Source organism: Diadema antillarum, unplaced genomic scaffold, assembly GCF_040938485.1.
Source record: "Diadema antillarum isolate AM-2024a unplaced genomic scaffold, OU_Dant_1.0 scf00000063, whole genome shotgun sequence".
Lineage (NCBI taxonomy): Eukaryota > Metazoa > Echinodermata > Echinoidea > Diadematoida > Diadematidae > Diadema > Diadema antillarum.
This window is the reverse complement of record NW_027270952.1, coordinates 3177787-3194495: the sequence shown is the minus strand read 5'-3', so window position 1 is coordinate 3194495 and position 16709 is coordinate 3177787. Positions and strand designations below refer to the sequence as shown.

Here is a 16709-nt window from a genome sequence, read left to right as displayed (position 1 = left end):
AAACTGTGTACAGGAAATTTGAGATATTTAGCTATCTGACTAATGTAGTAAATATGCATATTGCATCAAATTTTGGTCAAGCTAATTGCCATAATTTGTCTCTTAGGACCAAATTTTAAAATATCACGATGCTACATGGACACGTCACGATGCTACAGGACACCGTTACATATTGTTTAATAACTTCATCAAAATTGAGTCTGAATGGCACAAAATTTCCAGGAAAATGTGTGGCCTCAATGCAAATGTAAAGCCTACAAACAATAAATGTATAGCATCATGAATATTGAGTTATGCTGAAATGTATTTTTCAAATATCACGATGCTACATGGACACTGCCCCAACTTCATGGAATTACCCATGTGTATTTCACTCAAGCTTGACTGCATCCCATATGAATTACAAAGTGTGTTGTCAGAATCTCAGAAGATATGGGCATTACTTGTTGGGAGTATTGTCACATTTGGCAGAAAGACAGAAAGTTTGAACATGTTTGAGAGGGCAAAGGCCTCCTGTCAACTTCCTTAGAGATAAAAGTGTAATTGGGAAAACAAAATAAGAATAGAACACTAAGCCAACCAAAGGTAATGACAAATAAAGTGAGAAGCTAAAGGGGAAAAAACAGGTTTGTGGTAAGTACACTGTACTGCCACAAACTAAATATTTCATACAAAAGTGAAAATTCTAGTCTTGTTGATGGCCTAAATCAGCGAGTTTCAATCAAAGGTTAGACTGCATGTGTATTGACCAAACATCCTCTCCTTCCTTTCTCTGTGTTTCTCCTTATCTTTCAATTCATCCACTCATATTTTGACAAATCAGTATATTCAGTCAGTGCACTACATTCACTGATTGAACCTGCCTGTTTCCCTTTATGAACAAGATCTGTGAGGTCTTATTACACATTCTCATTTAACTTTTGTAGTCCATAACCTACCACAGACGTCTTGCTTTACCACAAATGAGTACATTGTAATAGCTGCAAGGTATTAAAGACAAGGTAATACATACTGTAATTACAAAAACTCTGCATTGCATAAATATCAAAACAAAAAATCAATACCTTTGTCTCATATGAAATTTACTTACATATCAATTTAATGCTATATATACTCACATAAAACAGTCTTGGGGAAAATAATAAAAATCTGAAATACTTATCAGTTAAATAGACTGAGGATCTACTCCAGACCTAGTACATAGTATGATGCTTGAACAAGGAAGAATATCACAGGTTGCCAGGCAACTAAATATCTGATCCAGTCCAAGAGTTGACCAAAGAGGACGTGGGGGCGCTCCCACCTGGAATGCAGAATAATGTTCTGTCATGGAAAATAACCTGCATTTCTGCATGTATAAATCAGACACACATCAAACACAGAAATATGATCACATCTGTTAACTTTGACGACTCCAAGCAGACACAAACTGATGTTTCAGTAGCCATAATACATACATTTCTCTCCAACAATATTTGTGACACACCATTTTCTGCAATGGGAATACAGTGTAGATTTTGAAAAACTAAAAAAAAAAAGTGACGTCCATGTCTCCCAATGGTAGATTCTTAGACTCCTTACTAGATCAAGAATCATATTCTAAAACAAAACCATCACATAATTTACATCAGTCCTGGTAAAGACTTGACACATAAGCTATATTGGGCTCTTCTTTTCATTTCACTATCCTACAAAATATTTTTTGTACCTACAAAGAACCATGTTGATATTCATAAGCAGGGGCGGATCCAGGAATTCGGTAAAGGAGAGGCGCCTTTACAAAATTAAAAGGTGTGCGCCCCCCTCTGATTCCACCACTGATAAGTGCTATTCCAGTATTCTGTCCTGGCATCTTTACGCACATATGTTTAGGAAACATGCAAAATAATGCAACTTTTTGTTACTGAAACAGTGGTGCTCTCTACCAGTGATAAATTTAACATGTATATGGCACTTTAAGCAAATATCTCCTTCACAGTGCAATACCACACTTTTGCCAAGTTGGGTTTGACAAATACAGGAAAATTTATTTCACAGAGTGATAGTTGTTTCGTCAAAACTGGACTAAAGAAAAGACAGTCACCTGCTATTACAATTTTGTATGTTTTCACAAAAGATTCACATTAGTAGTAACCAAATGTGCCTGTTAAATGAGGTGATATTACGTCTTCATAAGTCTACTGTTTTTTTTCTACTCAAACAAATATCTTGCTTTGACTAATCAATAATAAAGACCTAAATCTTGCAAACATTTTTTCTGTTATATCAAATATCCATGCAATTATGGCTCATAAGGTGGCAAAGGGTCATGATTGCTAAATTCTCTACCCAAGAATATAATTTTCATGACACCTTCGTGAAAACACCAATGACAGAATATTGAGTTGATGACATCATCAATGAGGACATTCTTAGATGGAGTTTTAGCCAAAATCACTATTGAGTTAAAATATTTGAAGATTCCACTGATCTTTTTCTAAGTCCTATTTTGATAAAACTGCTACAATTTAGTTTTGTCTAATTTCACTACATTCACCAAAGTCAACTTGGTCATGGTGTGGTATTAAACTTTATAAACTGGGGGAGCAGATCCTAATCAAATGATTGGTTGAGATCATACATGGGACCAGGAATTCATTTTGCCTCATGCGCAATTTTGCTTATGACGGGTCATAAGCACTTTCACGTTGCAACGGTGACCGCGCAAGATTTCATTTTATTTACTTGCGATGAGGGTGACTTATCAAACAACAAGGATCTGCTTCATCATTTTATAAAGCTAATGATACACATTGTTTTGTTGGGGCATTACTGTAATTACCCACACTCACTACCTTCCAGACAGTCCAAACACCCTTGGCTATCACTTCAGGCATGTTAGACTGTTCCAAAGGTACCTTGTCTGGGTAGTTCTAACTAATGCCCTCACTGATGCGTATTATTTGTATGTTATTACTGCAACAAGTAGAAATAGATTTGACGTGATCAACGATAAATCAATGATTGATTTGTTTTAAATAGCTCTATTCATTTGTATGATGATTAGCCCTGAACATATTCCAGGTAAAATTCCCTAAATTAAGGAATGCTCTTCCAGAAGAGATAAGGCAAAGTTCTACTTTATCACAATATAAGAGATTGTCACTTAACATGCTCCTGCCGAGGGAAAGTTGACAAATCTATTGTCATCGTACTCACATCACTTTGTATTCACATGATGAATGAAAATCATTGCTTGCAAGCACTATGTCTCAAGTCCAACTCTCTCGTCTACTCTCGCCTTTCCTATACTCACCTTGTTTTCTAATCTTTTCTCATCTTTCCTGGATTTCCGTTGTTTGCCAAGGTATCTATGTATACATATGTCCCCCCCCCCCCCACCAAACCATATGTACAGACAAACTTGAAATGTATACTGATTCTTTTGTTTGTTTGTTTTACGTGTATATCAATGTCTAAGCATTATTGGGGCCCCTATCTATAAGCACTGCTTCTCCTGGGGTTCCCACCATCAAGTTCAATTGATTTTGTTTTGTTTTATGTTTACTTTGTATGTAATTATGTATCTTCGCATGTCTTTTTATTGTATACTGCTGAAATGATGGTGGATAAAACTGAACTGAACTGAACTGTTACTGCCTATTATCAGTAACTACATAACACAAGTTTTACTTCTGTGACAGTTACCCTACTGCTATTTCAATTGATATTGTCCCAACCTATTGAACTGATTTGCAATCTATGGTACTATCGTGAGAAAACAAAAAGTCAAGGGGCCGTCTGATTTGCCATAGAAAATAACAAATAAAACAAAACAGGACTGTAGACAAGTACACTGTAATCAATCAACTAGAAGCACTCCATATGGTTGAAATAGATATGAATTCGTGAGGGTCACAAACCAGGAATGTTTACTTTCAAAATTCTCCTTGCTCCTTGAAAGAACCCACTGCCATGACAAGCCCACCCAAAACATATTACAATTTGCTTGATGACGCAAAACGAATTTGATGAAATAGAAGGCAAATTGGAACTACCATTATTGCCTGATGATAGACCTGTTCATTTGGCATCCCTATTCCTAAATTGGGTCTCCCTCTGTCATGGCATTATACAATGTGGAAGCTTTCGCAGCAGCAATCGTAATAAAGCTCTGTGCTATGGCATAAATCGGCACAAAAGCTATCATCAATCACTTTCACCGTTCTCAGGGTCACCATTTCAAAATGCCAATGACATTGCATTCAAACTAAGTCGTCAGTGGCACTGAAAGACATATAGAAGTCCAGACATACACACAAACACACATCTACCCACATATCATCACAACCACGCACATCTGTGCTTATCACAACCACACACATATATTGTACCTACCCACACTTCTCATCATGCACACATACCTACTTACACATTTTCAAAACCACACACACACACACACCTACCCACACATAGTTATTACACACATACTTCTACCTACACACGTCATCATCGCACATTTATGCCTACCCACACACACACACACACACACACACAATGTTGGAGGGCATGGATAGCGATACCACCTACTAACATCAAGTACTGCTCTCCAGCTTGAAAAAAAAGGATACGGATTTTTAAACATCCTCTTGAGGTCCACTTTCTCCTTGCAGTACGGACATGTCTGTTTCTTTCCCACGATGCACCAGCCACGTATGCAATACTCATGGAATCTTAAAGGTGAAAGGTGAATGCAGTGATAAGTGGAAACACATGAAAAATATACAAGGTATATAGGGGGTAGTGGAGCAACAATGACACAACTGTGGATTTTATTTTTGGATAAGTTGGTCCTGAAGGTAGAAATAGAGAATGGTGTACCAATACATGGTTCCTTCAGCAGGCAGAATTCTTTTGGCGAAGTCTTTTTATTTTCCCCCCAAAAAATTAGTGTACTACCTTGCCTACTTCTGTGAATATGCCTGTAGTATCACAGTAATGCTATTTTTAAAGGGATAGCACAGTATTGGCAGAGATGAGAATTGGGCTTTTAACTTTTTGTGAGATACCAAGAAAACATTTATGAAATAGTACAGAGCATACCATTTTAAGTGGAATTCAAAGTTTATTTGATAAAAATTAGGTTTGGAAAACAAAGTAAAACAAAGCAATAGTAATAAAAGGTGGGTCCCACACTTCATTAGAATCGCTCTGTTTTGGATATCTAAGCCATTTCAAGACCAATTTTCATCAAATAAATGTTGCATTCCTCATGGAATTACATGCTCTTTCATGTTCATAAGAGGTTTCTCATTATCTCACCAAAAAATGTTAGAAACCTGAAATTAGGTCTCAACCAAAACTATACGATCCCTGTAATACATGCTATTTCCTTGCCTCAAATGCTAAAATTTATCACAAATCTTTGTATGACAGTTCAAGAACTTATTTTGTTTCATGCACGTGCAGCTCCACAGCAAAGCAACTTTTAGCAATACACACACTTGTGCACTGACACTAATATACACATATTCATACGATGATGATTTATGCCCTCAAATGCTGGTGAATTCCTTACCTTGTACAAATACAAGAAATGTCCAATCATATACTGCTTTACCGAGGGGGTTTAAATTTACAAATATGTAAACTTTACAAATATGTAAACTTCCAGCACAGCTCAAGAAGAGGACAGCTTTCAAGGAAGGCAACTTCATTCCACTGTGCTTGACTTGTGCTGCGCACTTGTACTACATAAAGGCAATCATTGCAACAATCCTCATGTAGTCCTCCACCCTCCAACACACTGGTCCGAATTCACGATTGTGATGTAAATTTAAACTATGGTTTATGCAAATTTCTTCTGCATAAACACAATTGGCAGATTGCATACATCAACAGACATGCGGTAACAAATGCATGTTGATACAGGCATGTCAAAGGTACGCCTATTTCACGCTTATTTTAGACCATGGTCTAAATTTAAACCCCCTCGGTAAATTTGGCCTTTAAGTTCACTGAATCATGCTATTGTGTTTATCCTTGTCATCACAAGCATCGTTGCATTTGTTGATCACGAGATCAACCAATTCAAAATCTACCTGTGATTGCACGTCAGCTGGTATATTCTCTCTGCACCCTCTTCATCCTCCTCCGGTATCCTCATGGTCTGGCCACACACTGAACACACGTAGGGTTCTAACGCTCTGCCCGGGAGTCCTGTTTTTGTGTAATACTGTTGGGTGTAACACCAGAAAAAATGTCCCATGTCAGTATCAGAGTATGTCACACCAGATAAGTGAACATGTCTTAGCTTTTATCAAAACCACTGGGTTGTGAAATTGTAGGGGTTAAGAACTTAAGAATATCATGATGGACCTGAATATCAAAGGGGAAAAAAATTCTTGTGACAGTTTAAAACTGTCACAAGAATAACATGCTTTCAACCCACTAAGAGGCAGAACACTGAGGGCAGCATAACCATTTAGAACAGGTCATGATTTGAAGATGATACAGCTCTGTACAAAACTTGAAAAAAAAAAATCAACGAGAAATGTGGCCAGTAGAGTGCAGATACGGAGACCCTAAAATATCAACCTTTTTGAGTACGAAGACAAAACAAGAGAGGGCGCTTTCAACAGAAGTTACAGGAGGCTAGATTTGTAAATGATACACTTCTACATTGATTTTAAATCAAATCCTCAAAGAAAGACTGCACATAGGCAACACACAAGACACCTGCCAACACATAACCTCTGACCCTGTAAAAGGCGGAGCACTGGGGACAGCATGGCAAAAAAAGAAAAGAAAAAAAAAAGAGCCTAACTATCACCATGAATCACCCCATGTGAATTTCAAAGGAAATCGATCCAAAAATGTGAATTGTAGATAGAGCGTATGTACATAATATAGTGGATGATTTTGACCCTGCTAAAGGCAAAACATCGGGGACAGCATCACCAAAATCTTACTAGGGGACAGCATCACCAAAAATGATAGGGGTTCAACGATAAACTTTGGTACGAAACATGAACTAAATCTGTCTGGAAATACAATGTATGGCTAGAAGAGCACACACAAACACGAAACAGACCTTCAAAAATCAACCTTTTTGTGTATGACGACGGAACAAAGGAGAACGCTACCACCAGGCAGATAAATTTTAATGGCACAGCTCTATATTGAATTCGAATGAAATCAATTCAGAAAGCATGGCCAGTATTGTGCACACAAAATGCGACGCCGTGGTGGTGGTGGCATAAAACTGCTGAATCATGTAACCGGGATACAACAAATTCCATACACATCTTTTTTTTTAAAAAATCAAATGAATACACAATGAGGAAGTGAGTTTATATAATGTATATGTATGTGGGGATACACACACTACATTGGCAAACACTGACAGATATTGACAGGAATTTCTGACCTATCTCAAGTTGTGTGTCTAGATATTTTGTTCATTCCCTTTCAAACATGTATTTTCCTTTGAAATGTTTTGTATGCTCAAATATACCACATGAGCTCTTTCCAGTGACCAAATGGGAAAGACAGTGAAATACAAACTGGACAGCAAGGGTGGTATTCTGAAATCCTACCTAGGAAGAAATTTCTTCCGAAGTCAGGATTTTTTCCTAAGTTTCTTCCTACGTGTTTTCCTAACTTTTTTTTTTGTAAACTTAGGAAAAAACTTAGGAAGATATGCTAATGAGGATGAGATATGCAAATTTCTGACTTCACGGAAAAAGTTGGTATTGTGTTGCTTGAAGGATGGCATTCTAGAATGCACAAAGGAAAGAATTTTAGGAAGATATTTAGGAAAGCCCCACCCCTGTCCTAAGTACATTGTTAAGATATAGCAAGCTGCAAAACATCATGATACGCGCTTGTCATTCACTGCACGCAACATGTACTTTGATGCTCAAAATGGGTATGAGAAAGGGGACATGCCGCGCACACATGTATTTAACCCTATGTCATAATACGCGATTGTCATTGGTGGGTTCCTTATGACACGGCATTTTGTATTGGCTAAAGAAAGGACGTGGGCAGGGATAAGGATGGCCTAATTCGCATTAAAGAAGTTCCGAGGAAGAAATTTCAGAATACCAATTCTGACTTTCCTAGGCATTTCCTAAGTTTCAGACTTAGGAAGAAACTTACGATGAAACTGAGGAAGATTTCAGAATACCACCCCAACTTAACAAATACTGACCTAAAATCAGTGAATGTACTGTCTCTGCAGCTAAAATCAGTGAATGTACTGTCTCTGAAGCTAAAATCAGTGAATGTACTGTCTCTGCAGCTAAAATCAGTGAATGTACTGTCTCTGAAGTATGACATTATTATACAGGCCTCATATCATTTAAAGGAGAATGAACCAAGAATGAACCAAAGAACCAAATGACATGTCACGGTCTGCACATTTACAACTCACCCCTATATGTGATGCCATGGTTTCCGAGCAAATCTCAGCAAAGTCCCTACCCAAGACACCATAGTACAGGCCATAGAAGAGGAACACCATGCCACAGTCCATAGCTACCTCTGGCTTGATGAGGAAGATTAGGTTCAGGCCCAGGAAGGTGAACATTATGATTGTGTAACCAATGATTCCCAGTGCATAGCTGATCTTGTAGATAAGGAAGAACCACCTGTAAACTAGTCTAAGAGTGATAGTAAACAGACATACAGAAATGCACAAGTACGTTGATGCCGACATTCATTCATTCCGACATATATACAGAAACAATAATACGTACTGCTTTTTGCAAACATGTTACGTAAAATGTTACTGTAATCCATGCGGATATATACTGTGCAAATATTTGAATGTTGTCTTTTGGCATTTACTAACTCTGAGGCCCCCTAATTTTGAAAAAGGAAAAAAAAGAAGAAGAAAACTAAAATCATAGAACAATTTTTTTCTGCATCTTTGCTGCTTTATCTGTATGGCACATGCATGAATATAACATCATGCCAACAATTTTCACTTTCACATTTTTCAAGTACCAAGCTTGCTTTTCTTAATAACTTCTCTCACCTGCTTCTCACAAATCAGATGACAGTCCTCACGATAATCTAGAGTGTACCATCAAAGTGTGAATGTGTCACTTGGCACATTCTGAAAAGGTGACTGTAGCACATGTTATGAGTAAACTATGGCTATTTGTCTCATTCATCAACCATTTGCAATCAAAAGCATGACACCCAAAGGTAAGATATTACAGTGACCTTGACATTGTACGTAAAATTCACATGCAATGCTCAGACTTTTTAGTAAGGTACTAAAGATGGGTATACATCAACAGGACTTGCATGGCGCAGTTGGAGCACACATTAAACAGTTCTACCATATTCCTCAAGGCAAATGCACTCTGGCCATGCTAAAACATTACTGCTGGCTTTATGGGTACCAGGTATTCCATTTACAATTTTCGAGGAAGTACAGTATAGGTACAAAAGTAAAAACCACCTTAACTGTAATAAAACTTTGAGAAACTGACCTGCTGCCTATGCTGACCTTCTCTATAACTATATATTTTCCAGATTACCACTGATAATAGAAGAGGTATACAGTCACACACCTGAATCAAGGTGCTACAAAAGAGCTTACCCGATTGTCCAGGGCAAGTTAAAATCAAAGTCGAGAAAGTGTTCTGGAACAATGAGAGAAAATGCTTGCCTGAAAAAGACGAGCAGAAATTTTAGAGCTACCTTTTTTTTATATCTTTTTTTTTTACTTTTCCCCTACAAATCAACTAAGTCAACCATATAGAAGTCCAAAGCTAATAAGACTGTTTAGTGATGCAATGCCCTAAATTTCACTTCAGCAACTTTCCAACACTTATGTGAAGAAGCCAAAAGCAATGCAACACCAACACTCGATCAAACCAAGTTTGTCACACCAATGTGTTTAAGTGTGCAAATCAATGTGTGCAGTTTATTCAAATAATTGTGTTTCATGAGGCTCTTGACTTGAAAGTTATTTTCTACATCAGTTTCCTGTATTTTTGGACTTTCTCTTCGGGCAAGAGCTATGCAATGATTTCAAAATCTGCTTGCTCAACTGGGCAAGTGGTTAAAAAAAAAATTATGCAGCACCCTGCCAAATACACACACTAAACAAACACTGTAAAAGTGGATATTTTCGCATGAGTAATTTTTCGAACTGGGACGGGTAAGATGGATATTCGCGAGTTCTTAATTCCGCGAAATCAGGACATTAACTACTGGAACATATGGCACGCAAAAATATTCGCGTGCTTTTATTTTTGCGCTAGCGTCTGGTTGCACAAAATGGGCGAAAATTTCCACTTTTGCAGAAGAAGACACTTAGGAAAAACTTGACAAGCTATACACCCTGACGAGTACAATATTGTGATAACAGTCTTGCCTGCAAGATGTTTTATCTTATGTTACATTCCAATAAGTAAAAGGTGAAAACATACCTAGGTGTTGTACCCGGAAGAGGTTTCCTTGTCGCCTTGCGGACAATAAAACTTGTGATTACGGAGAAGATAAACCATATTATCAGAAATCGGTACCAGTGCATGGAGAAGCAGAAGTAGAGTGGTATGACCCACATGCCAAACAGTGTCACCATCTGGAATTAGAAAACATCACAAGAAAAAAAGAAATATATATAACTCTGGATACACATTAGTAATGGTACTAAACAGTACTCTTAATATACAGGTAACTGATAGAAAATAGCATATTGTAAAAGTGGATATTTTCGCACAAGCAACATTTTGTGCTCGGCTGGGTTAGGCGAGTGTCGCATGTTTTTAATTCCCTGGACATAAACTACTGGAACACTTGGCAAGCAACAATATTCACATGCTTTTATTTTCATGCTAGTTTCTGGTTGCATGAAAATCAAGAATATCAAGAATTAAAGCTTAAAATAGTAATGATCACAGAATCTGTGCATTGTCACATATGGTTTTCACATCAAGCATTCAAGTGCTGTGCAAAACTGTGATTTGCAGTTGTACATTATTTTCTTTCTTCCCGGGAGACAGGATCATAAGAATATTAACAAAATATTGACAGGGTTTCAGACAACATTGCCTCGGCAAGAACCACACCACACAATCCAGTCTCAAACTAGTACAATCATGACCCTTGCTCTGGGTAATCACCAGATCCATCCCTCGAAAGCCAGCCAAGCAATACACATTGTACTTGATATCCATGTACCTCCCTCTCACCTGATACGACTTGAAATGCCTCTGCTTCCACTGCACCAATAAGATCTGTGCGATGAAGAGCGTGGCAATGAGAATGAGGATCATCTCTGCGTGCATGGCCTCATGTCCCTTGTGCTTCTCATGTAGTCTCTGATGCTGGATTCTGTATGTTGGTCGTCATTGTGAAGAGAAGTACTGGATATGATAATGGGGTTGATGCTCGATAGACAGCATTTGCCGCAGTCGCTTGGCAAGCAAATATCATTAACAAAACAATGAATCATGTACAACACTTACAACTATTCAAAAATTGAGATTATGCATGCCCTTTGAGTACTCAGATTGAGTGGTAAAGGGCATTATAAATACCCCTATTATTATTTAAGCAACGAAAATATTCATTTGAAGTACACAGAATGTCTTCTTTTAAAATCACAACAAAAAACTTAACAGTTCCATGATGCATTGAACTCTACGTTGTATACTAATAAAATGCTAATTACAGTTTTGGAGGCAAAAATTCATGATTGATGATATGGAAGGTGCAGTTTCGATGAATGAATCATATTTGGGATTAATTAATAGACAACTACACAGAAAATCAAATATTTTGATTAGCATTTCATTAATATGACAGCATTTATTCCATGAACAGGTGACACCAAATAACTTTCATTTGTATGGCAAAATAAATAAAAACTAGAAAAGCACCTCCGCTCAGCAGCTCAATTCCACCCAGACACACATGCTGAAAATCGCCCACTTTCCCTATGGCTGCATTCACACATACAAAGCAGCGGGATAACAATCGTGTTCAAAATCTAAAGATTAGTATCTAGGTGTGAGTCCCACGATTGATAAAGAACCCTTGTGTTTACCTCATCAGCTTCCTTCATGCTGCGCGGCGCCTCAAGCAGAGCACGCGCTTTACTGCGCGTATGCAAACCTCAAATACGCGCAGCTTGAACTCCAAAGTTCCTTGACCCTATATGCAAAATGATAACAAATCCTTCAAATATTCATGAAAATTCCCGGATCACTACCCAAATTTAATCAAATGTTCAATTTTATGTCATTGTCAACTTTTCCTGCAAGTTTCATCCATATTTGTTTACAAATATTTGATTTATTTTGCACACTTACAAACAAACAAATAAATGTCAGCAAAAGGATAACCTTGGCGGAGGTAAAAAAAGTGACACACAACACTCTTACTATTTCACTTTTACACACCTTATTCTCTCTTGTTCTGGCAGCTTCGCTAGATCCAGTGTCTGAAAGAGAATGATAGTTAAAGTGAATTTGTAATACCTAAACTGTTTGTCATACAATCAGTCTACATGAACAGTCCACTGACTATGTGTCAGACCTCATATTCACAATGAATGTGTGATAAGCGCACAGACTGCAACTTAAAAAATAATGAAAAAAAACACACCATGGCATTAGCAGCAGTACACATACATACAGGAAATCCCTTGGACAAAAGGATCTGAAATTACACATAAAGAAACTGAAGTTTTCTTCCTCACCATGGCAGTGTGTATTTGTTGCCTTTAAAGTTGCTACCACAGTGAATTTTTCATCAAATGTTGTCTGTAACCAGGGCTGGACACTAACCCATTTTTTTTTCTACTGGTCTGACCTGTCTGTCAGACCAGTAGGTGTCCAGTTTTTGCATCTTTTACTGGTCAATTTCTGAAAAAGTTAAACTGGCCTGACAGTGATTTTTACAGGTAAGGGACCGTCAGACCAGTGCCAGTGTGCAGCATATTCTTATTAGGGATTAGCATTTGAATCATTAGTGTTTTTTCCCTCTCTACAATAAGCTCTCAGACTAATAGTTCACTCTCTAGTTTCTATCTTTCTTCTACTTCCCTGGTGACCCCGGTATCAAGCAGGACTGCCAGTAACACAGTATCCGTAACAAACCTAGTCTTTTAAAAAGGTCCTCTCACTGTATGGTATGGCTACATGGGTGAGTGAAGCGAGGCCAGTTGAGCACGAGGGCGTTTTGAGATCTGCTTCGCACATTATTTTCGGGGACTGCAGGAACTCATACTGAATAATCATAACAGGTTCCAGTTGACCAATGGAATTGCATGCTGTCCATGCTGTTGTGCTCACCCCCATACAGCAAGGAGGTTCTAGCTAGAAAAGATTCTAACGTTACAGCTCGGCAGAGCCATACAGTCTGCACACAAACGTTAGACATATTGAGATGAAATAAATCTAGTAGATCTTAAATTCATCTACATTTTACAATATGTGTAGACTAACAGTTAATTCGGTTAGATCTCTGAAGAAATCGCATTGGCGACCCTAACAGTAACACATGTTCGTGTCAGGTTACTGCTCATGATCAGGACTAGTTATAGCACCTCCCAGGGTTAGATTGGACCAAAAGATCGGCCCGTTTACTGATCTTGTCAGGGATATGTTCTGCAGAGACTAAATCTGGCTTCACAGAATCTGTTATGGAAGAGGGCTGTACAACTTAAAAGTAAGAAAAAATGATAAAACTTCCTACTGTCCTACTCCTAGAGTCTAACGTTTAATAGCTCTGGACAGAGAGATTTTTCAAACGTTAGGTACCAGTATAGTAGGTGTTCAACACATCGGCACTCTATTTATAGCACTGCGCGAGTAAAGAACAAACTTTTACACATGAGACTACGCACAGTGGTTTTGTATTTTTCACTGGGGATTAGAAGACTTCCAAATAATACTGAAAAACGTAATTTAGTAATAAACAAGATCAACAGCAAAACATGTCTGTAGATTATAAATGCACACTGGAAAAGCATTATGTGCATTTCACATGTATTGTCAATAGAGGGTAGGGTTGTTAGTTTCAAAATTAAAATAACCGGTAGGATTCCTAGTTAGGTGCCTATACACGTGTTCGAAGCAGTCATCTTGGAGAGTGTAAAATACTGCAAAATAGCAGAAGTTTTTATTGTTCAATGCACGCTTGTGAATTCAGAGTATTTTCTTTACATGTGAGCAAACTCTCAGGAAAAATTGTGAGATATTTCAAGTACCTATTGATAGAAAAACATAAAATTAAGGGTGTCGATGTATTGGACACCCAATTATACATGTTAAACTTGAAGGTAGCAATTTAATAGGGCCATATAGTAGGGCTTGTGTTGTATGATGGGGTACCACCTATCGGCAGGGTACTTTCCTGTCCGCACCCAGCGTATCATGGCTGTTTGCGTATAGAACGAAAAGGTACACGTGGGATTAAGTGTCATTAGCTATAAAAACAATAAAAACGAAGAAACGAAAATCAAACTCAAAAACAAACTAACAAACCAAACTAAACACGTTTCAATTACACATCCGCTCAGTAACGACGCATGGCTGTGAAATTCATGTGTATTACCTATGGAGAGAGAGGGGGTGCCGATCGCTAGGTACCCTTTTAAGCTGCGCGAAGAAAATGGAACGCATGCACTAAAATTTCGCTATTTTAAAACGGAGATTCAGAATCAACGAGATGGTCACGACATTCGAAACTGCAGTATTTATGGCATATTTGAGATATTAAAGACTTAGGCGAATTTGTTTTATACTTTTGGTATAAACAAGCTACAGATCCTTAGGGTGACGATAGGTGGTAGCCCTCAATCATACCGGTAGTAGGGGCAGGGGGATAGAGTCAGCACTGCATGACAGCAGTTATCTTAACCTTCTTAACAGTTTAATAGAGTTCTAACGTTATATTCTGCTTGTCTATTAGTAACTACATGTAGTATACACAGCCCCATTACTATTGTTTGTGTTTATACCGGCTTGGGAGGAAGATGGACCTCAAGTTTGGTCTCGTTGGCCAGTAACTTCGCCTTCATTGCTGCCACGTTGTCGTTGGCCATGGCTGTAACCTTCTGAGGTGCCGCATCCATATTGCACGCAAGTGGCGGGTAGGGGCGTCTGTTTCACTCGTCTTGACACCTCTTGTTGACTTCGTTGTACCGTATGAGAACGTTTAATAGTGGAATCTGGAGCAGGAAACATTCCAAATCCAGACACTAGTAAAAATTTGTAAAGTTCACACGGGAGGCTACCAGCTATTGCTTCGTCTGTCTAGGGTATGCAGTAGCAGAGACTCCCCACGTTTCCCGGTCGGTAGGCTGTGTTTGTAGAAGATCCGGAGCCGGTGATTTCCCCAAAAGCGCAATGGGCAACAGCAATGCTTGCTGGTACCCGATGATATGACGACGACGCAGGTACGTCAAAACATCCGCTCTAAATTCAGCGTACAGTTCCTTTGAAATCTATAACTTGTGGTAATAAACCTAGCCACTATCTGGCTACCTCACTACCTTCTTACGGTGTCTGTAATGCGGATGTGAGGCATGTAACTTGCTACTACTCAGTCAGCAGTATATCATAGATCACCAGTTCTCTGTCTTCTTCTCTCCACCTCTCACGCACACATTTTTTCCTCCCTTGATCTTTATTTGTATTTATTTCATTCTCCAATCATACATAAATAAACAATTCATTCTGGATACCAAGTAAAGAATGTTAAATGGATACAGCTGAAAACAAGATCAAAATTTGCAGTACAGCTGTATTAAGCTTTCTCTTCAACATTGTCAATGATAATAAATTAAAAGTCAGACCAACTATATTATTAACAATACTAACAAATCAATAATTTTATTCTACTGGATTATATTGGCAAATGAAACCATATTTTTCTTGAACATGTAAACACATAACTCATATTCCCTTTTAAGAGAATGAAATTATTTGCAAAAAAAAAGAAGATATATGTATATATAAAATATATCATATATGATGTACAACTCAAGAAAAATGGGATCTTGTTTATGAAAGCCCCATCTCACACACACACATTTATACATTTATGAATAACCTTTTGTGTGCATGAAGGTATATTATGTATGTAACAAAGCTGCAACAAAGTTCATGCTGTATGGCTTAATTTTGTTATTGTTCTCTCAGTATCAACACTTGAGAAAGGGCGGCGAGACGCTCGAAAATTTGTGTGAAGAAATAAACCGTTGGTGAATACAGCATGAACTTTGTTGCAGCTTTGTTACTTATCTTTTTATCTTGCCAACACGTGGACTACCTTATCAACATGGATATTATATATACAAATGTTGAAATGTTTGAATATGTATATGCATGTAAATATATGATATCTTTTCATTTTTGAAGCGCCATGAGCACTGAAAAGTGGACCTGTGCGCTATACAAGTAGCCACTATTATTATTATATATATATATATATATATATATATATACAATATATATATATATATATATATACAATATATATATATATATATATATATATATATATATATATATATAATATATAGCAATAATAAAGTCACAACAGAGGAATGCAGGGAATGCATTAATAGCCAATCTTGATTTAATGAATAATCCGAATTTTCGAGGATCCTTCCTCTTCTTCAGGGATGACAGTGCGAATATTCACAATGATTATTAACAGTGAGGTGTTACAGCAACACCTCAGTAACACCTCAC

The 16709-nt window shown here is 37.7% G+C and overlaps 1 protein-coding gene across 1 annotated transcript; it reads right to left on the bottom strand.

Moving 5' to 3' along the window:
* Positions 1 to 366: 366 nt before the first annotated feature.
* LOC139716218 (E3 ubiquitin ligase Rnf121-like) lies at positions 367 to 15288 on the bottom strand. Its single transcript, XM_071627780.1, has 8 exons — positions 14972 to 15288; positions 12408 to 12448; positions 11196 to 11337; positions 10431 to 10585; positions 8417 to 8645; positions 6081 to 6214; positions 4611 to 4712; positions 367 to 1303 (listed from the first exon to the last, which is right to left on the bottom strand). Exons 1-8 carry the CDS (start codon positions 15083 to 15085, stop codon positions 1183 to 1185), a joined length of 1038 nt encoding a protein of 345 aa, XP_071483881.1. The 5' UTR covers positions 15086 to 15288; the 3' UTR covers positions 367 to 1182.
* Positions 15289 to 16709: the final 1421 nt, after the last annotated feature.

What these genes read in the sequence shown, in the direction of transcription:
- LOC139716218 (XM_071627780.1), bottom strand. Translation starts at nt 15,085, where the DNA reads ATGGATGCGGCACCTCAGAAGGTTACAGCCATGGCCAACGACAACGTG. An exon ending in CCATGGCATCACATATAGGG is followed by an intron (nt 6,215 to 8,416) that starts GTGAGTTGTAAA and finishes TACACCCAACAG; the next exon opens with TATTACACAAAAACAGGACT. An exon ending in AAGAGGATGTTTAAAAATCC is followed by an intron (nt 1,304 to 4,610) that starts GTATCCTTTTTT and finishes TCTGCATTCCAG; the next exon opens with GTGGGAGCGCCCCCACGTCC.